Source organism: Monodelphis domestica, chromosome 6 (genome assembly GCF_027887165.1).
Source record: "Monodelphis domestica isolate mMonDom1 chromosome 6, mMonDom1.pri, whole genome shotgun sequence".
NCBI classification, from domain to species: domain Eukaryota; kingdom Metazoa; phylum Chordata; class Mammalia; order Didelphimorphia; family Didelphidae; genus Monodelphis; species Monodelphis domestica.
The window spans coordinates 64,601,387-64,626,647 of NC_077232.1; the positions used below are offsets into that span (position 1 = coordinate 64,601,387).

A 25,261-nucleotide genomic window follows, 5' to 3' on the forward strand; every position below is an offset into this window, starting at 1 on the left:
TAATGTGGTGTACTAAATAGAGTACTTCACCTAGATCTGTGCTGTGTGACTAAGAAAGTCCCTTAACTGTTGCCAGCCTCAGTTTTCTTATCTGTAAAATGGAAATGATAATAATAGCCTCCATCTCAGGAGGCTATTGTGACAATCAAAGGAAGGAATTAATGTCTTTAGTGTGATTTTTAACCCTACGATGAATCAATAGATAATTTTTTATGGGTTTACTGTACTTCATGCCAGGTGATGTGCTAGGGGTTAAAGTCCTCTCTATGTCAATGTGGGCTTTATTTATTACTGAGAGTCTGTCTAAGTGAGAGTGTGGGACTTGGAGTGAAGATACATTCACTTATGGAAGAAAGGAAAGAAAGAAAAAGCTTTTATTAAATCCTTATTCTATACCAAGCTGTGTATAAATTTGGGCAACTCATTTTTCAGGAGTCTCCTCCTCTTCCATCGGGGGTTGGACTAGATGACTAGTCTCCAGGATTCCTTTCCAACCCTAATAATCTCTTATCTCTCCATGGCCTTGAGAAAGTCATTCCCCCTCTCCAAGGTTCAGTTTCCCCATCTGTAAAGTGACATGGTTGAACCAGATCCCTTCTAGTTCTAACAACTACGATTTATCCTTTCATGACCTTGGAGAGAGCATTTCCCATCTCTGAGATTCAGTTTCTCCATCTCTAAAGAAGGGATTAAACCAGAAGACGTGTAGCTTTAACAACTCCCACCATAACCTTGGATAAGTCACTTTCTTTCTGAGCCTCAGGCTTCTGACCTGTAAAATGAGGCCAGGATTCCAGACCCTGCTTCTACTGTCACAGGGGTGCTATGAGTTACAAAGGAGAGAAAGTACTTTGTAAATCACTAAGTGTGGTTATAAAGAGAAAACATCACAGCTGAGAGAGACATCAAAGCTGAGATATCCACCAGTCCAGCCCCCTCATTTGAAAGATGAGGAAAACCAGGTCTAGAGAAGGAAGGGACTCATCCAAAGTCATACAGCAGAATGATTAGGGTGCAAGTCCCTGGGATTCTTTTCATCATCTCATATTGCCTTTGAAGTCCTTCTGAAAAAGTCACAGAATATCAGAGTTGGAAAAGACCTCATAAGCTAACTCTTCCAATCCATGCCTGTAAAAAATCCACTCTTAAAATCAGATTTCCTGCTCCTACTAGTTCTGCTCCTGAGGACCAAGCAGAGCAAGTCTAATAATACCCCTCCCAGGTGACAGTCCAACAAATACTTAACAAGAACTACTCCATCTTTTTGTTGTTCAGTTGTTTTTCACTACTGTCTGACTTTTTGTGACCCCATTTGGAGTTTTCTTGGCAAACATACTGGAGTGGCTTGCCATTTCCTTCTCCAGCTCATTTTACAGATGAGGAAACTGAGGCAAACATGATTAAGTGACTTGCCAAGGCTCCCACAGCTAGTTAGTGTTTGAGGCCAAATTGGAACTCATGAAAAGGAGTCTTCTTGATTCCAAGTCCATTGCTCTAGGCACTGTGTTACCTAGCCTTTCTTGTCAAAGTCTTTTCTTCTCCTGGCTAAACATTTCTGGGTGCTTCATCCAGCCCTCATATGACATGACCTCGGGCCCCTTTGCCATTCTAGTTGATCTTCTCTGGATACTCTCCAGTGTTATATATATGCCTTTCTTAAATATGGGTGGGACCCAGAATCAAATATGATACCCCAAATGGAGCCTGAACAAGTCAGGGTAAAGGAGATCTAGACCTCCTAGTCCTGTCATTGAATCTCTCTTTATGGAACCTGAAAAGTGAGATTTTCCAGCTGTCATAATATTCTGTTGACCACCATCAAATGTACAATCCACTAAATAGCCTAGATTTTTTTCCCCGAAAAACTATTGTCTTGCAAGTCCCCTCCATCTTGCATGTATAAAGTCAAATTTCAGAAGCAAATGGCTTTTTTTTGGTCCTACTAGATTACATTTGATTCAATTGATACAATTTGATTCAATATTAAAGTCTTCTTGAATCCTGATTCTATTGCTCGATATCAATCAATAAACCTATATTAGACCCTGTATAATTAGAATTTTCCACCCCAGGACTCTCTCTCCCAGCATCCCATTTGGGTATTTACGCTAATGTACTAAAGTAAGGAAGATAAGTTTTGTGTAGCTCTGTCCTTGCTCTCTTTTCCCAGGCATGTGGTTTGTGGAGGTTGGATTGAAAACAAGCAGGAGAATTTTATTCATGTGATCATTTTTTTTCATACTTTTGTTTTTTATTTCTTCTACTTCATGTGATTATTAATAAATCTTATAAAATATAACACTTGGAGTTTTGGGATATTAATTTAAATCTAACAGCCCCTACAATGTGTCAGGCATTGTGCTAAGTTTTTGGAGTACAAGGAAAGGCAAATAACAGTCCTTGGTCTCAAGGAGCCCCCAGATTAATGGGGGAACAACATAGAAATATCATGTGTTATTGATTCCTCCTAGTCATCTGCAAAGCAGATAAATATGTCTTTATCCAAATCGTTAATTTTGTTGTTGCTGTTCAATTGTTTCAGTCATGTCTGACTCTTTATAACCCCATTTGGGGTGTTCTTGAGCAGACTGGAGTGGTTTGCCATTTCCTTCTCCAGATCATTTCATTGATGAGGAAACTGAGGCAAACAGGGTTTAGTAACTTGCCCACAGTCACATAACTAGTCAGCATCTATGGCCAGATTTAAACTCAGATCCTTCTGACTTCAAGGCTTTATCTACTGTGCTACCTAGCCATCCCTAAATTAATAAGAATATTCAATAGAACAAATCCCTGTGGTACTGCACTAGAGACTTCTTTCCAAGTGCAGTGCATATAATTCTACTATTATCTAGCCCAATGATGGCAAACCTTTTAGAGACCAAGTGCCTAAACTACAACCCTCATGCTGTATGTGAGCCACCCCCTTACCCCAGATGGGGGAGGAAGGAAGTGCTCCCACTGGGCTGCTGGGCAGAGAGGTGAGGGATGTCCTCAGGCATGGTAGAGAGGGGAAGGTGAGCAGCCCCCTCCGGCACACATGCCATAGATTCACCAACATGCATCTAGCCCATATCTATCTAGTTATCTTGCCCCCAAAGAAAAGCACAAGACATTTTGTCAAGTACTTTCCCAAAAGCTATGTCTATGTTCCCTCACCTATCAATTATCTAATTCTTTAGTGATCTATGATTTTTCTCAGTATGGGAACTACCTCTACCAACACAGATAGCCACCCCTAATAACATGGTAGATATTTCTAGAACTGCCTCTGAATCAGAGAGGTTAAATGAGAGATTTAGTCTTAATGGCCTCAAAAGACCCATCCCTTTCAGCTCTAAATCCTGATGTAGCCCCTGTAGCCTCCTTCCAGAACTTCCTTTTTTTTTAACCAAACTTTTGCCTTCCATTTTAGAATCACTACTGTTTATTGGTTCCAAGGCAGAAAAACAGTAAGGGCTAGGCAATGGGGGTTAAGTGACTTGCCCTGAGCCATACAACTAGGAAGTATCTGAGGTCAAATTTGAACCCAGGACTTCTCATCTGTAGGTCTGGCTCTCAAACTACTGAGCCATCCAGCTGCCTTCTGCAGAGCTTCCATTTTGAGAAGGGGCTCAGGCTAGTCATGTTTCACTCTCTGGACTACACTACCACCTACCCTAACAGGTATCTCTTCCTCTTCCTCCTCCTCCTCCTCTTTCTCCTCCTCTCAGCCCCCTTTTCTGTGTTTTTGTCCCTAACTAGAACATGAGTTCCTTAAAAATGAGGACTTTCTCTTTGCTCGTATCCTCCAATTCTTAGCAAAGTGCCCAGCACATAGCACTTAAGAAATGCCTGTTGGCTAGAGGTCTTGAGGAACAATCAGGGGCATTCATGAACCCCTAGCCTGTGACTACCCATAAGCCCCTGTGATTATTTTAAATTTATCTAGAGCATACCTTAAACTGTACTTGGAGACTGGGAGTAGAGCAGTGAGGAATGGGATCCTTCATTAGTAAATCTCACTGCCATCTTGGTATATAACCAATACACAATATTGATTCTAAGATGGAAAATAAAGATTTGTTTAAAAATTTTAAAAAAGGAAATACCCCATAAGTACGGGATTTGTCTGTCTATAACACACCTCTTTGCACTTTTTATCCAAACAGATTAAAATCATTTCACCTTCTACAGAAATGCAATGCCTTCATCGCCCTTCTCAATGAATGTCACAGAGATGGAGAAGCATCAAATTATTATTGACAAGCATCCATCCAGGGTCTGCTCTGTAAGGGTGTACCTCTGCTGGCATGGGCCCCTCAACTAGGCTGTAGAGGCAACCAGGTGGTGAAGGTACCGGAGAACTAGAATCAGGAAGACCTAAGTTCAAATCCAACCTCAGACACTTACTAGTTGTGTGACCTTGGGCAAGTCACTCCATCTCTGCCTGCTTCAGTTTCCTTGACTGTAAAATAAGGATGATAAAAAACCATCACCCCAGGGCTCTTGTGAGAATCAAATGAGATAATATTTGTAAAGTACCTGGCACAGAGTAGGTGCTAGAATAATGTTTGGTCCCTTTATAGACTATATAACGGGGAGGAGCAACAAGAAGTGGACTATCTCCAACCCCCAGGCTATCTGGAGAAATAAAATATCCCCACAGGAAGCCCTGGATGAATAAGTGGGGGCAATGGAAAGAACATTGCAAGTCAGAAGACCCAAGTTCAAGGTCCTCCCCTAGCTGGTTCTATGACCTTGAGTAAAAGCCCATAGTTTCTATATTTGCTTCCCATCCTGAACAGCCCAGCTAGGAGCTTTGAAGCCTTCATAAACATCACCGTATAAATGTGAGCTATTGTTAATATAAAAGTCTAGGCTGTTTGCCCAAGCAGTGGCGCAGATAAGGAGCCCAGAGAAGAACTGGTGGGAGGGAAAGACCTACTGCCAGACCTGGGATTAGCCATCATTTAGACTGTTCAGTCAACTGATCAACAACTAGTTATTGATCGGAACTAGGGTATGACTGGGAAGAGGGGCAGGGGGCTAGACGAGGTTTGAATCCCAGCTCTGCCATCACATCCTCTGGAACCTTGGCTGAATTACACCCTCATCCATTACAAGAGGACGATGAAAAAAAACAAAACCAGCTCAGATTTGTGTGGCCTTCAAGGTCAATGCTTTCTTTTTCAAATCCCCTTTTACTGGGAACTTAATTCTCAATAAATCCAAACATTGCTAGGGACAGAGAACTGGATGGTAAGAAACGGTGACATTTTTAAGAAAAACAGATACATCACGTTCAAGAAGGTAGTGGCCAAATGACTCTGGATGTCTTTCTGCATTTTTCTGGGCATTTAAAAATATTGTTTTGTTTTATAATGTCTATTCATATCTCATAAAACACATATTATATATATTATTATATATAATATATTTTATATATTTATATATTTGTATTTTGTAACTAGAGATTAAAAAAAAACTATGGTTGCTACACAAATCAGGGCCTCAGAGAAGAAATGTCAGAATGCCCCCTCCCTCAACCAGATATACCCCCAAGTACAGCACCCACTAAACCATGTCTCCCAGGTTACTGCATTCTTTCTTCACATCGGTCTTCTGAGATAGGTAAAGAACAAGTGTCACTCTCATTGAACTGATAGGGAAACTGAGGCCCAGGGAAACATCCAAGTCAGGCTTCAAATCCAAGTGTTCCAACTCTCTTTCTCCTGTACCAGGTTGCCTGGAGCCAGGCAGAGATCATAGAAGGCACTGTCCCATCCATGAGCCCTCTGGGTAGGGGGCAGGCTCAGGAGATTCCCTCGGAGAGTGGTCTCAGTGAGTTGGGAATGGCACCAAAGAGTTGGTAAAGAGTTAAAGGTGGCTGCCGGCAAGTATAGGAATGCTGGGCAGGGTAGGGAAAATAAGCCAATTACCCGGGCTTCACATGTGGCCAGGGACTGACCTTTGTGTATAATTAGTCCTTTTATTTAAAGCAAAGATTTTTTTGGTAGAATAACTAATTAGCTGTCATAAATGGCAAATGGGAGATTTGGGCGGGTGGGAGACTGCCCCTTTTCCAGTCTGCTCCTGCCACCACAGCCGCCCCCAAGGCTGGCACGCTCTCCTCTCATTAGGGCCTGTCTCCAGGCCTTTGGCTGGGCTAATGAGCAGAGAGAGAGAGAGAGAGAGAGAGAGAGAGAGAGCAGTTGCTACACCTAACGGATCCCTTCATAACAAGGCATGGAATAGAAGTAGAACCAACCCACTTCAGCACTAGCTCCCCTCCCCTCTGATGTGGCTCTTGCATGGGTCTGGGTGGCTGGGCATCTCTGCTGAGTGCTGTGCCCTCAGCTGGCTTGTATAAAGCAGAAGGAGTCGGGGGAGCCTGGAGGCAGATATCATTAGCCAGCATTACTCTTTCAGACCAATTAACCTTTAGAGCTGCATTAAAGAAATTAGGTAGTGAGCATCCCTGCTTTCAGATGAGCCCTAGGGGTGGGGGCTGAGAGAGTGGAGGAGGGGAGAGGAGAGGAGAGGAGAGGAGAGGAGAGGAGAGGAGAGGAGAGGAGAGGAGAGGAGAGGGAGAGGAGAGGAGAGGAGAGGAGAGGAGAGGAGAGGAGAGGAGAGGAGAGGAGAGGAGAGGAGAGGAGAGAGGAGAAGAGAAGAGGAGAGGAGAGGAGAGGAGAGGAGAGGAGAGGAGAGGAGAGGAGAGGAGAGGAGAGGAGAGGAGAGAGAAGAGGAGAGGAGAGGAGAGGAGGGAAGAGTGGAAAAGAGAAGAGGAGAGAGGAGAAGAGAAGAGGAGAGGAGAGGAGAGGAGAGGAGAGGAGAGGAGAGGAGAGGAGAGGAGAAAAGAGGAGAGGAGGGAAGAGTGGAGAAGAGAAGAGGAGAGGAGATAGAAGAAGAGAGGAGGAGAGAGAGGAGGAGAGGAGAGGAGAGGAGGGAGAGTGGAGAAGAGGAGAGGAGAGAGGAGAAGAGAAGAGAAGAGAAGAGAAGAGAGAGGAGAAGAGGAGAGGAGAGGAGAGTGGAGAAGAGGAGAGGAGAGGAGGAAGAGTGGAGAAGAGAAGAGGAGAGAAGAGGAGAGAAGAGGAGAGAAGAGAAGAGAAGAGAAGAGAAGAGAAGAGAAGAGAAGAGAAGAGAAAGAGAAGAGAAGAGAAGAGAAGAGAAGAGAAGAGAAGAGAAGAGAAGAGAAGAGAAGAGAAGAGAAGAGAGAAGAGAAGAGGAGAGGAGAGGAGAGGAGAGGAGAGGAGAGGAGAGGAGAGGAGAGGAGAGGAGAGAGGAGAGAAGAGAAGAGAGAGGAGAGGAGGAGAGAAGAGTGGAGAAGAAAAGAGGAGAGGAGAGAGGAGAAGAGAGAGGAGAGGAGGGAAGAGAGGAGAGGAGAGGAGGGAAGAGAGGAGAGGAGAGGAGGGAAGAGAGGAGAGGAGAGGAGAGGAGAGGAGAGGAGAGGAGAGGAGAGGAGAGGAGAGGAGAGGAGAGGAGAGGAGAGGAGAGGAGAGGAGAGGAGAGGAGAGGAGAGGAGAGGAGAGGAGATACTATGGATGGAAACGAGTGGTCAGGACTTGGAAACCAAGTGGCTGGAGAGCCAAGAAGAGGGAAGAGGGATGACTACAAGGTTTTAAGCTTGGTGACAGGAAGATGGCAGTGCACAAACGGAATTGGATAGAAGAGTGGAAGGGGCGGGTGGAAGGGAAAAGATATGAGTTTAGTTGGATCATGTTGAACCCAAGGTGCCAGGGCAGCAATTAGCTGGTGATTTCAGGGGGGGCTTGGAGCTCCAAGGTCATTCTCCCTCTCATCCTCACACACAGAGACACCACTAGATATGCCTGTTCCTTAACAGTGTCCCAGTGTTGAACCCCTCTGCCCAAAGAGTGAAGCTCTAAGCCATCCTCGGGGTCATGGACAGACCAGTTTTGGTCTGAGATATTGCCCAGGTTTAGGATCTTACCCAGGAATCTGGACTTCTGCCACCCAGAGTAATAGATTTCTGGATCAGTAGTTGTAGTCACTGCTGTAGGGAGAGGAGGGATATGAGGTGATGGCTTCCACTCTCTCTTTCTTTCTCTCTAACAACTTCTCCTTCCACAAACTCTCCTCTTTCTCTGGAGGGATATGAGGTGATGGCTTCCACTCTCTCTTTCTTTCTCTCTAACAACTTCTCCTTCCACAAACTCTCCTCTTTCTCTGTGTCTCTGTCTTCTTGTTTCTCTGTGTATCTCTCTATCTCTTTGTTTAAATGTCCCCATCAATAAACAAGCATTTATCAGATATATACCAGGCACTGTGCTAGGCTCTGAGGATATAAAATCAAAAATGATACAGTTCCTGTTCTCAAGGAGCTTACATTCTCCTAGGGGAAATGCAAACCTGTTCACAGCTAAGTAATACTGTATGGTTAAGAAATATAAATGTAAAGAAATGTAAGGGTGAAAATCAATGGTTGGACAATAATTTTATGAAATTATGTGGTCACCAATATTTATTATATCTTGAATCAAAAATTTATTTACAAAATAGAGAGGAAACAATAAAGTAGAGAAATGTGAAGGGGATAGAAAAGTTATCTATCCTATCTTAATCCAGGCAAAGATTAATTAGCTCTCAACCAGGAAGGCCTGGAGTGAGTAATCACGTGGTCTCCTCCAAGATGGAAGCTAGTCTCTCCAGAAACTAGGAAAGGAGTCAGCCTTTCACTCACCCCATGAAGTAGTCCAGGAGTCAGAATTCAAGTTGAAGTCGAGCTCCAAGCCCATGATCCAAGCCGCAATCTCCAGCTAAGCTCCCTTGAAGACTCTCTCCAGTCAGGAGACTATCTCCACAAGATTGACTCAAGCGGGAGATTCATGACTTTTTTATAGTTATTTCTTGTCCCTGCCCCTCTTCACAGAGGCCATTTGCAATAGGAAAAAGAGAGAGTGGGGGTCCTATCAGCTGTGGGAGGGGGATCAAGAAAGACCTTTAGAAAAGATGTGCTGAGACTTGAAGGGAGCTGAGGGTCTTAAGAGGTTGAGGTCAGCTCTGTTTGCCTTTTAAATTTAAATTTAAAATATTAATATTTGTCATTGAACTTAGTTTTTAAAGCATGGAATCAATCAAAGCTTATGGTAAAAGTTTCTTCAATATCTACTTTGTTTCCATATTTTTTCACTGCAATAAATATATAAACTTGAAAAAAAAAAAAGGAGGAGGTCAGGAAGGAAGGCATTCCAGGCATGAGACATGGCTAGTGCAAAGGTTCAGACTCTAAAGTTGAAGTGTCATGAACTTGTAACAGCAAGACAGCCAGTTTGGCTAGAGAATTGAGATCATCAAACCTTCTTTCTTTTCCCAGGTCTTTGTCTGCCCCTCTCTTCTCTTGCCATATCTCCCTCTGGCTCTATTTAACTCATATATGTGTGTGTGTGTGTGTGTGTGTGTGTGTACATATATATGTTTTAACTCATATATACATACATATATGAGTTATGCATATATATATAAATAGTCTCTTCTCCTTCTCTCTCTGTCCTCTCCTTTTTGTGCAGATATTTCTGTTTGTTCTCTAGTTTCTGCCCATCTTTCATCTTTGTCTTGACTTCTCTCTCTCTCCTCTTTTCTCATTTCCATATCTGTCTGCCTTTCTCCCAGGATATCTCCCAGAGTCTTAGTTTCCTCATCTATAAAATAAAGACGTCAAACTAGATGGCCTTTGAGGGCTGTCCCAGTTCTACATCTGTGATCCCATGAGTTATCCTCCTTTTCTATGATTATGGTCTCCTGATTCTTCCCTATTATTGCTATTTCTGCAGCCCTTTTGGAGTCAGGGAGAGTTGAAGGGGTGTGGGATGAAAGGCAAGATCAGAAAGGAGGTTTGCATGATTCAGGAAAGACCTTGGGCACCCCGGGAGGGAAAACCAGGGACTACAGATCACTGGGTTCTGGTGTAGGGGTGTGGGGTGGGGGTAAAGAAGCTGATGTCATTAAAAATTCATTTTGGACCCTTTCTCTGCTTGGCCCTTACCCAGCACATCCCAGATCTTTTGACCCAACAGTATAAACCATAGAAAGTACATCCCAAAGACTGATGAATAAGTGAAGAAATTAATGGTATTATTCCACTAGTAGAACAAGTCCTGGAACCCCATCCTAATGGTCACAGCCCCCTGAGGGGATTGATGGCAACAATCTGAAGGCCAAGAGTGCCAACTGCTTCCCCACCCACTACAGGGAGGAAGTAAAGACCTAAAACGGGCAGCAGAGACCAGGACAACTGAGAGTGGATTGACAAACTGGGTACGAACAGAGGACAGCAACCGGGAGGCTGAGGAAGCTCATTCTGCTTGGCCCCAGAGGGCAGAATCAGCACGAATGAATGGAAGTGGCATCGAGGCAGATTTGGGCTCCATGTAAAGAAAAACTTCCTAACAGTCAGCTGTCCTCAATATGGAATCGACTGCCTCTGAAGGTAGTGAGCTCTCCCTCTCTGGAGATCTTTATGGAAAGCACACATGACCACCTTTGTTTATTTTTCTTCATTTTCCATTTTTTTTTGTTTTTTATCAAAAAGCATGAATTTTTTTCAAATGGAGTGTTCATAAAACACTTAGCACAGTGCTCAGCACACAGTAGGCACTTAACAAATATAACAAAATGTATAACAAATAGCCAATTTGGCCATATCCCAAAAGGTATATCCCATCCTGAACCCTGAGTCCATCACCAGTCAGGAGACACATATAATAGAGAACGTTGCTTCCCCTTACCCTGTAGCCCCCCTACCCACCCCCAAAGAGACCAGTTCCCAGTTCAGTTGGACTTAACAATGTTGCAGAGAGGAGCACAATGATATGTATTGGACCATGGGCTCTCCAAAGTGCCCTTCAGCTCTGAAATTCTTCAGGTTTGTAAGAACCCTCACCTGAGGGAACTGAAACTGTCTGGTCTAAAGGAAGAAGACTTGGGTAGACCCACTTGCCATCTTCCAGTACTGAAAAGGCTGCCATTGAGCTGTGCCATAGCTGAATGAGCTACCTCAGGAGGCAGTGAGTTCTCCATCACTAGAAGTCTTCTGGCAGAGACTGGGGGACCCCTTGTTGAGGATGTCAAATAGGAGGAGCAAGGGAGATAGAATCAAAAAGACAGTTCAAATGCAGCCTCAGACATTAGCTATGTGACCTTGGGCAAGTCACTTAACTTTTGTTTGCCTCAGTTTCCTCATCTATAGAATAGAGATAATAAAAATAATATGTGCCACACAGGGTTATTGTGAAGATCTAATGATATAAGCACTTTGCAAATCTTAAAGCTATATAGAAATGCTAGTTAGTAGTAATTATAGTAGTAGTAGTAGTAGTAGCAGCAGCAGCAGTAGTAGCAGTAGTAGTTGTAGTAGTAGTAGTAGTTGTTGTTGTTGTTGTTGTTGTTGTCATCATTCATGTTTGGGTTATATTGGATCCCTTCCGAGGTCTCTTCCATAACTAGGAATATATGACTAAATGTGATATGTGGCAAAAGTCAGAAAATCTAACACCCAAAACTGATTTTGGGAAGGGAAGGGGAAATAAGCATTTATATGGCACCTACTATGTGGCAGGCACTGTGCTAAGCACTATACAAATATTATTTCCCTTGATCCTTACAGCAACCCTGCAAAGTACATACTATTGTGATCTCCATTTTACAGATGAGGAAACTGAGGCAGGTGGAGGTTGTGACTTGCCCAGGGTCACACAGCTGGTAAATGTCTGAATCTAGATTTGAACTTGGGTCATCTTAACTCCAGCTCCACTGGTCATCCATTGTACCAGAAGCCTCCATTTTCTCATCAGCATCACAAAGATAATAATACTCACCTGCCTTTGTTTCACCTTTCACCTTTGTTTGGGGGAAGTGGTTTGCAGATCTTAATACCACCCAAAAATTCAAGCAGTAGTTCAGAGGCCAGCTGAAATGGCTGTAGATCTGTTCTCCTGACTCAAGTCAAACCTTAGTCCAGGTTTCCTCTAAGGGCCCTCCAGGGCATGTGCATTTGCTGGAGTCCAAAGTGAGTTCTGGGCTTTTTCTCCCAATTTCAGTGACCCAGGAGTTATCTACAATTTTATTTAGTTTCAAAACCTGAACTACCTCCAAGCAGAGGTTGAGGGAATCAGGTTTATACAAGAGAACCTCAGAGCTGTAAGGAACCTCAATAGTTGGGCAAAATAGACAATAGAAAGAGACCTGGATCTCTTAGAGGGCTCAGTCAGCTATGTGACATGGCAGCCAAAAAGGGGTGGGGGGGGGTCTTATTGATCTTAGGCTGTATGGAGTCATAATATGCAGAATGAGGGGGTTACAGAACTGCTTTCTGACCCCCACAACCTGCTCAGACCACATCTAGAATAACTGAGCTCAGTTCTGGGCAGCACTGTTTAGGAAAAAATATTAACAAATTGGAGTATATCCAAAGGAGGGCAACTAGTATAATAATAGTAATAATAATTATAATAATATTTATATAATGCTTTATGATTTACAAAATACTCTCTGCACATAGGTTTTAGATACAGATATAGTTTAATAAATATATATATAGAACTATATACATGTATATATTTATAAATGTATATCTATATGTATGTGTAGAGTTTGATAGATAGATGATGAATGGATAGATAGACAGGTAGATGGTGGGTAGATAGATTAGATGATGAATGGATGGATAGAGAGATGGATGGATAGATAGATGATGGATGGATGGATAGATATAGATGGATGAATAGATAGATAGATAGATACATAGATAGATACATATATAGATAGATAGATAGATAGATAGATAGATAGATAGATAGATAGATAGATAGATAGATAGATAGATAGACGGACGGATGGGCAGATAGATGGATAGATGGGAGGGTAGATAGGTAGATAGATATAACTCTCACAAAAATCCCAGGAGGTAGATGCTATTATTATCCCCATCTTACAGATAAAGAAACTAAGGCTGAAAAAGGTTAAGTGATTTTCCCAGGGTCTTCCAGACATCAAGTCCATTTACCCCTGCCTCCAGAACTGGAGACCATGTTACACAAAGGTCATTTGAAGGCTATCAGGAGACTTATCCTGAAGAACAGAAGACTGGGGCAGTGGGCGGGGAAGGGGGGGAATCACATCATAGTCTTTTAAGAATCTGAAAAGTTGCCATGTGGAAAAGAAATTAGTCTTGTTCTTTAAAGCACCAAAGGACAAAACTAGGACTCGAATGGGTCTAAAGTACAGATTTCAACTCACTATAATTAGAAACTTCCTAATAATTAGAACTGCCCAACTGGCAGTGTAACATCATGGGAATAACATTAGAACTGGAGGTCAGGGAACATAAGCTATGACTTCTCTGCTATTTACTCTTTGTATAATCTTGGACAATCACTTAACTTTTTTTACGTCTCAGTGTCCTTGTCTATAAAATGAAGGGGATGATCCCTAAAGTCCCTTCTAATTAGAAAGCCTAGCATCCCATGGACCGTGGCACAGTCTGTCTATGCATTGCAAGGAAGACTGGACTAGAAAGGTCCCTTCCTGCCCTGGGATTCTGGGATCCCCACACAGAGATCCCACCTTGGTACCTATATGGGACTTTCCAGAGGAAACTATCCAAAAAGGGATTCTGGTCTAGGACAGGAGATAGAAGAATGGAGAGTTGCCATATGGGTGGCTGGGGAATAAAGGGCAGTGACTGTGGATGAGCAGGTCCTCCAGGATCACCATGGTGACTCTCCTATGTACATTAGACTGTCCCTCCCTCTATCTCCAGGTGTGCCCATGCTGTCCGTCCACCCCAAGGGGAAACAGAAAGGCTGTGCTGGCTGTAACCGGAAGATCAAGGACCGATATCTCCTGAAAGCCCTGGACAAGTATTGGCATGAGGACTGTCTGAAGTGTGCCTGCTGTGACTGCCGGCTGGGAGAGGTGGGCTCCACGCTCTACACCAAGGCCAACCTCATTCTGTGCCGCCGGGACTACCTGAGGTAGGGAAGGACCAGGGCAGAAAGAGGAGGGCAGAAAGAGGAGGGCGACCTGGGAGGGAGGGGAGGGCAGCTGGATTTCACAGACCCATAGAGTGCCCATTTCTTTCCAACTGTCCTTCCTGGCCAAAGATGTTAAAGCCAGGAGACAGGTAATAGCAGAGGTACTGGGGAGAGAGCATAGAACTCACCCACCTATTTGATATAGGTAGTTCTCCAAAGACTGTTTGGTCAGTTATTTTGGCCAATTAACATTTATTAAACACTTACTGTGTGCCAGGGACTATGTTAAGCCCTAGAGATAAAGAAAAGAGGCAAGAAAAAAAATAGTCCTTGGCCTCCAGCTCACATTCTAGTGGAGAAAATAATACATAAACAACTATAAATTGGAGATCATTTCAAAGGGAAGGCACTAGCAGTGGGGAAGGAAATTAAGAGATGGGGAGCAGGTTCTAGAAAAGCTTCTTTTTTTTTTTTAAACCCTTACCTTCTGTCTTGGAGTCAATACTGTGTATTGGTTCCAAGGCTGAAGAGTGGTAAGGGCTAGGCAATGGGGGTCAAGTGACTTGCCCAGGGTCACACAGCTGGGAAGTGTCTGAGGCCAGATTTGAACATAGGACCTCCCATCTCTAGGCCTGGCTCTCAATCCACTGAGCTACCCAGCTGCCCCCTAGAAAAGCTTCTTGAAGAAGTTAAGATTTGAGGTGAGTCTTGAAAGAAGCCAAGAAAGCCAAGTGACAGAGGGAAAGAGGGAGAGCATGTCAAGCATGAGAGATGGCTGCTGAAAAGTCATGGCGTAAGGGGTAGCTAGGTGGCTCGGTAGAGAGAGATCCAGGCCTGGAGACACAGGACCTGAGTTTAAATCTAGCCTTGCTTCCTAGCTGTGTGACCCTGGGCAATTCACTAAACCCAATTGCCTAGCTCTTACCACTCTTCTGCCATGGAACCAATACCTAGTATTGATTCTAAGACAAAAAGTAAAGTTTGTTGTTGTTGTTGTTTTTTAAAGAAAAGGCATGGCACTGACTCACTCAGTAAAGAGACAGAAATCAAGTGAAGACTAGAAAGGTAGGAAGGAACCAGGTTGGAAAAATCAAGCAAAAGATTTTTTTGTTTGATACTAGAGGCAATAGGGAGCCACTGGTGTTTGTTGAATAGGGGAGTGATGTAGTCAGATCTGTGATATGGGAAGATTACTTTGGCAGCTGAATGGAGTTTGGGCTGGTGTGGGAGAAACTTGAGGCACAGAGAAGACCCAGCAGGCTATCGCAATAGTAAGGACCAGTGCCAGGGCAGTAAGAATCAGAAGAGTAGGATAGGAGAGAGGTGGGAAGGTATCATCAAAAACAATCATAACATCATTAATAATAATAATTAATATTTAGATGGGGCTGCTAGATGCTAGAGTGGCTAGAGTGTCAGGCCTAAAGTCTTCCAAAATTCAAATCTGGCCTCAGGCCCTTATTAGCTGTGTGACGTGAAAACCCAAGTCATAAAGAGTCACACTTGACTGAAAAACGACTAGACAACAATGAAATATTTATATCACACTTCTGTGCCAGGCTCTGTGCTAAGTACTTTCCAATCATTATCTTATTTGAGCTATAGGTATGTGCTATTATCCTCATTTTACAGATGAGAAAATTGAGGCAGAGATTAAGTGACTGGTAGTAAGCACCTGAGGCCAGAATCGTGACCTACCCATCATCAACTTGGGAACTCCCCACTCTAATATAAGAGCTCTTCTGTGCCCTCCATTAGCACCATCAGCTTCTCACAACCCAACACAAACCCCCACTTGTCATGGAAAGAGTATTGGATTTGGGGTAACCAGTCTTGGATTTAAATCCTGGCTCTCCTGCTTACTTGTCTACATTTGGGCACATCTCCTCATCTTCCTGGACTTTCTTTTCTCATCAGTAAAATGAGACAGTTGAGCTAGATAATCTCTTAGGATGTTCCCAGGTAAAATCCAGGATCCCACAAACTTTGCAAACATTCTGTGGCCATTGGCATGGGTCTAATCCTCATATGTCCTGGTTTTCAGGCTGTTCTCTCTGGGTCCCACATCTAAGTACTCTAGCTATAGTAAGTCAGTCAAGAAGCTTTTTTTAAAATCCTTTTCTTCTTTCTTAGAATCCAAATAAGTATCAGTTCCAAGGCAGAAGAGCAGTAAGGTCTAGGCAATTGGGATTAAGAGACTTCCCCCCAGTTTCCTTTTTATACCAATTTTAATGAATTGTCCAGTAAAGGCAGTCTGGGGTTTCTTTAAAGTATGTGTTCTGTGACAAAAGCTTATGAAGGTCAGAGGAAAGAGAGCTTGAACTCCTCACATAAACTCATTTTAAGGTTGGTTAAGATGAAAACATCTGGACCAGCCTCCACTGGACAAAGCAATTTGGATGATTTGCAAGTCTCACCTCCTGCTTCACTGACTCCTTTTTTGTATCTGATGGGTTCAGAGTAGGACGCTAGGAACTGCAAAGGCATTTGTGCCCAACATAAAACCATATGTTAGTCTGGCCCTAATAAAAAGTTGTTTCCATCATTGTTTAAAGCTAGGAAGTATCTGAAGCCAGATTTGACTCCATTTCTTTCCCAACTCCAGGTCTGGTGCTCTGTCCACTGAGCCAACCAGCTGCCCAACAAAGTATTTTTTAAATACTAGCATCAGGCTAAGCCTTAGAAATACAAATACAAGTAGAATGACAATCCTTGCCCTCAAGAAGCTTATATTCTAGGGGGCATCTGGGTGGCTCAGTGGATTGAGAGCCAGACCTAGAGGCAGGATCTGGCCTCAGACACTTCCCAGTTGTGTGACCCTGAGCAAGTCACTTAACCCCCATTGCCTAGTCCTTACCACCACTCTCCATGGAACCAAAACATAGTATTGATTCTAAGATGGAAGGTAAGGTTTTATTAAATAAATAAATGAATGAATGAATAAGTAAACAAATACATAAACAAACAAATAAATAAGAAGCTTATATTCTATTGGAAAAAGACAATATATAAAAAGAACCTGAAAAGAGTAGGACAAAGACACCCAACGTTGGGGCATGGTAGAAGAATTTTGTAGGGCAGATTGATAAAAAAGATGTCAGAGGAGTGGGGCTATCCCCATCATTGTAGGCACTATGCCTCTCAAAATGGAGCCTGAAATCATTCCAGTTTTTCTAGTTGCCCCATGGGTCCTATTTACCTTGCAGTCCACTAAAACTACTGTGTCCATGTCATATTAATTATTGCCAACTGTGCCTCTTCTCTTCTTGCACAGTTGATTTCTTGTACCACTGTGTAGGACTTTACATTTATCCTCTCTTACATTGTATCTTATTATCTTGAATTCTATTGTATCTTGTAATCAGCCTATCATTCTTGTCTATAGAGCTCTTTGAGGGCTTTTTCTTCTGTCATCTAACAATTTTGCCATTTTCCTTCCCAGACCCTGGCCTCCCCCCACCCCTTGGGAGCCCAGAGCCTGGCTGAGTAAAGGTCCCTTCTTGATTAGGGAGACCGACTGCTTCTCTTCTTTCCAGCCTCCCCCACTGCCCCATGCCTAACCTCAGCCCTTGGAACTGAATCCACATTCAGGGCTGCTCTCCCTCATCAGCTTTAATTTGGGCCACTCCTGACATCACCAGCCCGGTGGAGCCAGACCAGCTGAATTTTAGTGTGTCTATAAACCAAGGAAAATTGTCCTTGGCTCAGCTCCTGCATTTAGATTGGCTGCCGACAATGGGGATGGTGAAATTCAGGGGAAGAGCCATTAACCGTAATTACCACCACAGGCTAAGGGTTTAATTGTGCTCCATTTTAAATCTTGGGGCCGCTGCCGCCACCTTATTTACAAGCTGCTTCTCTCCGGGAGCTCCATAAGGAGAGAAGATTTACATGGGCTCTCTGGGCTTTTAAGTTCCTGTCCCTTTTGGGGGAGGGGGATAGCAAGGGAGAGAAGGCTGGGGGAAGGTTTAAGTGAGTGGGAAAAAATAGCCTGTGACTCACTCTTCCTGGCCCAAGAGGGTCACCAAAGAAGGAAGAGACTGGAGAAATCTCCCTTCTCTCCCGGAAACGAAAGCTTCTCCTTAGTAGCTAAACACACAGACATTTCTTTTTCATAGAATAAAAGAGCTGAGAAGGACCTAAGAACATGGAATGTTAGAGCTGGGAGGAGATCTTCCAAGATCGAATGTCAGAGCTGGGATGGATATGAGGACTTGGAAGGTTCGAACTAGGAAGGGATCTTAGAAGACAGTCTGCCAGAGCTGGAAAGGACCTGAGAACATGGAATGTTAGAACTGGGAAGAACTGAGAACATGGTATGTTAGAGCTGGGAAGGGATCTTAGAAGACAGAGTGCCAGAGCTAGAAAGGACCTGAGAACATGCAATGTTAGATCTGGGAAGGGATCTTAGAGACAGAATATTACAGCTGGGAAGAACCTGAGAACATGGAATGTTAGAACTGTGAAGGGATCTTGGAAGACAGAGTGCCAGAGCTGGAAAGGACCTGAGAACATGGAATGTTAGAGCTGAGAAGGGATCTTAGAGACAGAATATTACAGCTGGGAAGAACCTGAGAACATGGAATGTTAGAACTGTGAAGGGATCTTGGAAGACAGAGTGCCAGAGCTGGAAAGGACCTGAGAACATGGAATGTTAGAGCTGAGAAGGGATCTTAGAAGACAATGTTAGAGCTGGGAAGAACTTGAGAACATGGAATGTTAGAACTGGGAAGGGATCTTAGAAGACAGAGTGCCAGAGCTGGAAAGGACCTGAGAACATAGAATGTTAGAGCTGGGAAGGGGTCTTTTAATATGAAAATCTGGGAAGGACCTTAGAGCATAATGTATCAGAACAGATCATAATATGTGAAAGCTGGGATAGACCTTAGAACATAATATATTAAAGTTGGATGGGATCTTAGGACATAGAACATCAGATCTAGAATGTAGGATTCCAAAAAGTACAGGGGAAAAAAAAAACAGAACATGGACCCTCAGAGCTGAGAAGTCTCAAAATATTAGAGTTAGGGGATAGCTTGGTGGTCCTGAAGATAGAGCAGAGGGCCTGAAGTCCATAAGATCTGGGTTCAAATTTGACCCCTGGCCAAGACACAACCCAATTTGCCTAACCCTTCCCCTTCTGTCTTGGAATTGTTCTTGGGTGGAAAGTAAGGGTTTATATATATATATATATATATATTTATATATAAACCAGAGCTAGGAGGGACCTCATATAATGTCAGAATTGAAAGGACTTTAGAACCCAAAATGTCAAATGTCAGAATGGGAAGAGATTAGAGCCATGGAATTGTGGTCTTAAAAAATTATTTTGATAATTACATTTTGGTTCTCATTGGTTTCCTTTAATAAGTTTCATTTTATGTATTTTAAAACACTTTTCTAAGAAGGGGCCCATAGATTTCATCAGTCTTCCATGGCATGGAAAAGATTCATTTTACAAATAAGGAAAAGAAAGTCTTTTACCCAAGATTTCCACAGGGAAATCTAGCTCTTCAGAGCGAGGACATGAATGGAGAACCCTTGACTCCCAGGCCAGGGGTCTTTTCACTCCAGAAAGCTCTTTGTAGATGCTCCTCCATGATGAAGCTAGACTGAGTTTAACATCTCAGGGGACTGGAATTGGACCCTCCCCATGGTCCCAGTCTTAAGCCTAAGCCAGGAATCTTATGCAAACACCCCAACAGTTTGCCATAGGGTTTTCCCTCAGACCGTGACAAGGGGACAGGTGACCATCGGGTCAATGGGGACGGGGGAGGGTGAGCCGCCTGCCCTGTTGCCTAAGCTGACTGTTTAGTTTAGTGAACATCTGTCCCAGCTTCCCCAGCTCTCATTTGAAGACTCTCCGCATTTAGAAAGGGGAAGAAAAGGCCTGTTTGGACACGCAGATGCCATTGGGGCCTTTTGTCCCAGCTAATCTGGAGAGTAGGCCGCAGCACCAGGCCCTGATGAATAATGGATCCAAACAGGCAAGGGCCTGGCATTGAAGGGGACAAATCCAGGATTAAGCACCAGCTGTAAGTCCATCCCCAGGCTTTCCTGCCACAGCTCAAATTTGGAGAAAAGGAGCCAAGATAAATCTTTGTCCCTTTCACCAAAAATGATGGTGGGGAGGAGCTCAGGAGGCACTCTGGGAGCTGGTGGGCCAGCAGGAGCCCAAGGTCAGTTCATTACTCATGGAAAGTGAGAAGATGGAGAGAGGTGGACCATCCCTAAGAGCGAAGGTGACTGGGAAAGATCAGAGGCCTCCCAGGCGATGTCCTCTGGGCCCCCTGACCGGAAGGTGAAGGATTTTTCAGAGCTAGACCAGGCTGATGCTCCAAACAGAATTTGATTCTTCCTTGTAATTATATATATATATATATATATATATATATATATATATATATATATAAATCTGCTTTATCAAAGAAGGCCTGGACCTCAATGTCAGGAGCAATGTGTCAAGGCTCAATTATTTCCTCCAACACTTACTAGCTGTGCAACCTGAGATAAATCACTTAACCTCTCTGATCCTATGTTTTCCTATCTATCTAATGGATTTAATAATACCTGAGATACCTACTTCCTTAGGGGTTAGGGGGAGATCAGAATCATGCTTTGCTAGCCTTAAAATCTTGTATAAACATCCTTTATTTTCATTAACAAAAGTGTTTAGAGTTGAAAGGGAATAAAGGACTCATTTTGCCCAGCCCCCTTATTCTACAGAGAAGGATACTGAGGCCCAAAGAGTGAAGTGTTTTGCCTAGCTTTATAGAAGAGGTATATCCATGATTTAATCCAGTTGGTCTGATTCCTGTGCTTTTTAAAGCTCTTTCCATTATGCCGCCATGTTTCTAAATCACTTTACTCACCCCGGTTAACAACTCTGTGAAGTGGGCAGTGACAATATTGCTATCCCCATTTTAGAGAGAGGAGAAATGACATGCTAGCAAGAGGTAGAGCCAGGATTTGAATTCAAGATTCTATGTCCAGTCTTCTTCTCATTATACCATGATTTCTCTGTCCTGTTCTTAGCTGGGTCTGCTTAACCCTTTTAATCCTGTTCTTTGTCTTCAATGGAGCATGGGTCCCCATTGGACTGAAGAGATTTTTATTTTAGTTTATTGATTAAGAATGTTTTCCCATGGTTACAAGATTCATGTTCTTTCCCTCCCCTCCTCCCCCTCTCCCATAGCCAACATGTAATTCCATGTAATTGATCAAGACCTATTTCCATTATTGATATTTGCCCTAGGGTGATCGTTTAGAGTCTACATCCCCAGTCATATCCCCATCGAACCATGTGATCAAGCAGTTGTTTTTCTTCTGGGTTTCTGCTCCCACAGTTCTTTCTCTGGATGTTCTTTCTCATAAAACCCTCAGAACTGTCCTGGATCATTGCATTGCTGCTAGTAGAGAATGGACTGAAGAGATTTTGACAAGGCCCTCTGAAAATCATGACCAACTCTACTTTGGGGATGATCCTCATCCTCTCCAGACTGAGGGGCCATTTGTGATGATATGAAGAGAAAGACCATACATGGTCATCCTCGTGCCCACAACCCCAACCACCCTGGGAGAAACATCTAACATGGCCCCTGTACAGAAAGTTCTATCTCTGCCCGCAACACCAAAGATCTGACCACAGTAGGTGGCTTAGAGAAATATGGAATATCAGAGCTGGGAGGAGCCTTACATCCTAAAATCTCACAGGTGGAAAAGACCAGAGAGCATGGAATATTAGAACTAAAGGACCCCATCTTCTTACAGTCAGGGAAACTGAGACTCAGAGAGAAGTAATTTGCCCAAGATCACACACAGGTCTCTTGCCTTCCATGTCAGAGATCTCTTCACTACTATAGCCACTGGGGTGAGACTGGAGTAAGGTCTAGATTTATACCTGGAAGGCTTGCTTGCCTCCAGTTCTTGATCTAGGTACCAAAAGTATAGAGTACCCCCAAATGGGGGCATAAGAAAATGAGAAGAGGGGGAAAAAAGGGGGCTTCTCCTCTCCCCTCAGCTGACCCACTGAAACCTTGGGTCTATGATCCAAGCAAATATGGCATCCCTAGTGTAACAGTTAAATTAGTCTCTAGTAATAAATATATTTTTAGAGGTTTATTAAAGATTATTAGAAATAAAAGATACAAATCAATAAGCCATGTTTCTAGGGCTGATAAGCCCATTCAATTTCACTTACTACATCTTGAGAGATGCATGTGCTTAGAAGCGGAAGCAGAGAGACCAAGTAGGTGTTACAGTCAGTTTAAATACAAATGCTGATCTTGCATTCAGGTGAGGACTCAGGTGAGATTATAGGGAATTCTGGGAAGTGCCAAGGACTTCTGGAGATTAAAGTCTGGGGTTCAAGTCTCCATTTTTACACTAGGACAGCCCTGGGTAGGTGACATCCCTCCCCTCAGAGCCCCAGGCCACCTCAGAGACCCTGCTAGCCTAGATTTAAACTCAGATGACCCAGGGAGAGAACCAGCATGGCATAGAGAGAGAGAGAGAGTTCACTGGAAGTCAGAAGACCCTAAGGTCTTGCTCCTTTTTAATACATGCCCCCAAGACAAGTCATTTTCCTTGTCTGGGCCTGAGCTCCCTAGGTTAAATGGAATAGGAGATAGTCCAGAATCCCTAAATCTGGGGTAGAAAATGTATATTTTTGATAACTGTGTTTCAAAATAATTGATTTTCTTTGTAATCCCACTTTCTTTTAGGCATTTACAAATATTATTATGAGAAGGGGTTCATAGACTTTACCAGGGTACCAAAGGGGTCCATGATACCAAAAAGCTTAAAAAACTCCTAAACCAAGTCTTTTGAGGGCTCCTCTCATCCCTGGTATCTTCTGCTTAGCTGGGTCTTTTGCATGCCTGGGGGAGATCTCCTTCAGGCTAGTTTGAGGATGCAGAGAATGCCACAGAGAAGAGATTAAGATGGCGCCTGTCCATCCCTGGGCTCTCTTGGGAACTCCCATCCCACCACCCTGCAGCGGTCAGCAAGATGGAGGCTGGGCTGCCTCAGCCTGGTGCAGTGCTGGAGTTGATACTGCTAATTATACTTAATTAGCCCTTCCTCCATTTAATTAAAATGGCTCCTAATGAATGTGCTTTCTTGGCAGGCTCTTTGGCACCACAGGGAATTGTGCTGCCTGTAGCAAGCTGATCCCGGCCTTCGAGATGGTGATGCGGGCCCGGGACAATGTCTACCATTTGGACTGCTTTGCCTGCCAGCTCTGCAACCAGAGGTGAGAGAATGGGCCCACCCACCCCCACCCCCCATTCCCCCAACCTCAAGCCTCCCCCTGGAACAAGCCTGTGTGCACCAGTGCGCCTTAGAACTCTGAGGCCCGGGACGTCAGAGCAGGAGGGGCCTTCAAGATAATCCAGACCCCCTCCCATTTTATAGAAGATGCTTCAGAGAAGGGAGTCTGCTTGCCCAAGGTACCATAGGTAAATGGACCAAATTTGGAACCTTAACTCCAAATCCAGGGCTCTTCCCATTTCACCAGTCAATCAATCTATCACCAAGCATTTCTAAAACCCTTAGTATGTGCCAGGCATTGTGCCAAGCATAGAGATTTAGACAGACAGACAGACAGACAGACAGAGATAAGACATTTATTAAACATACACTATGGGCCAGACAGCTACAGACACAGTGGATAAAGTGGCAGACCTAGAGTCAGAAAGAGTCAGACTCATTTTCCTGAGCTCAATTCTGGCTAGCTGGGTGACCCTGGACAAGTCACTTAATGCTGTTTGCCTCAGTTTCCTCATCTGTAAAATAAGCTGGAAATGGAAATGACAAACCACTCCAGTTTCTTTGCCAAGAAGACCCAAATAGTGTCATGAAGAGTCAGACATGACTGAAAAATGGGTCATCCACAACAGCATGCCAAGGCATTGTGCATCATTTTTAAACAGATGATGAGACTGAAGCCCAGAGAGGGGAAGAGACTTTCCTGAGGTCACACAGCAAGTCAATGACAGAAAGGCAGCTCCGATCCTTAAGCATCATACATTCTGATTAGTAAAGACAATACAAAAATGGAGTGTTGGAAAATGTGAGAGGAAGGAAACCCCAGAGGGGCTGTGGTGAGGAATCTGGGAAGTGATATGGACCAAGAGAGGGCAAAAGGCTCATCTGACAGTTCCATGGAGAGCCCACGTTACCAATGGATGGAGAGTGACAAAGAGTGCCATTTTGAGAAGGGGGTAGGAGCCTGACTCCTTGACACAAAGAAACATCATAGCTAAGGAATCCTGGAATCTCATGGTTGGAAGGGATCTCAGAAGTCACTTAGTCCAACTCATACCTAAACAGGAATCCCGCCCATAACATCTCTGTTGAGTCTCTGTTTGAAGACTTCCAGTTACGGGAGAATCACTACCTTATAAGACACTAAATTCCACCTTGGAATAACTCCATTCCATTTTCCTTTTGTCAGCCTTAAGTCTTTCTCCAGAAAGTCTCTAGCCATTGCTCCTAGTCCTGCCACCTGAAGTGGAATCCCTCTTCCCCAGAATAGCCCTTCAGAGATTTGAAGAGAACTTGAATCTGCCTCCCCCCCACCCAGCTCCCTCCAAGTCTTGTCTTACCCAGGCTACACACCTCCCATTCTCTCATGGCATGGCGTCCATTTGCATCATTATTCTGGCCTCCCATCTCAGGCTGTCGATGATCCTTTCTCAAATATGGAACCAAGAACTGGACACAAGACTCCCTGGACGGTCTAAGCAGAGGATAGTGGGTGGGACAGACATCTATCTCCCTTGCTCTGGAGGCTGCTTCGATTAATGCTGCTTCTCTATATTTCTAATAATAATGGAAAGAGACAGAGCGAGGGAGAATTAAGGGAGAAAGAGAGGCAGAGAAGTAGAGAAAGCACCCAGATGTGAACAGGAACAGAGAGGCTGGCAGGCAGGAAGGCAGGCAGGGAACTTGGTTTCCCCATCTGTAAAATGGAGGCAACTTTCTAATACCTCACAGGTCTAGGGTTTATGAGGATCCAACAGAAAAGAGAGCTATCTCCGAGTAGAAAAGAGGGACTAAGGGAAATCTGGGTGGGCTTCCTGACAGAGGTGCCATTTGAGCTAAAGCTTGAGCTTATTGATAAAGAGGATAGATTTGGCCACAAGGAGCGAGAGAGGGAATGCAGGCTATAAATGAACATATCTGAAGAACCTCTTTCTTGCCTTGGTTTCCCGACAGATCAGAGGAAAAGTTAGGATCCATAGGAAGATATGAGGATCATAGGTTCAGAGGTAGAAGTCTAGTCC

The 25,261-nt window shown here is 43.7% G+C and overlaps 1 protein-coding gene across 7 annotated transcripts in view; it reads left to right on the plus strand.

The window, feature by feature from the left end:
- The window catches only part of LMO1 (LIM domain only 1), a 79,749-nt gene that overhangs the window by 47,837 nt on the left and 6,651 nt on the right, over window positions 1–25,261 (plus strand). For 4 of the 7 annotated variants that reach the window (XM_007497055.3, XM_007497052.3, XM_007497050.3 and 1 more), the window contains 2 exons: window positions 13,760–13,973; window positions 23,101–23,226. In XM_007497055.3, coding sequence (XP_007497117.1) covers window positions 13,760–13,973; window positions 23,101–23,226 — 340 coding nt within the window. Of the gene's footprint in view, window positions 1–4,156; window positions 4,833–10,089; window positions 10,430–13,759; window positions 13,974–23,100; window positions 23,227–25,261 lie in introns of those variants that run through there. The other 3 variants (XM_007497054.3, XM_007497053.3, XM_056802156.1) reach the window with 2 other exon arrangements.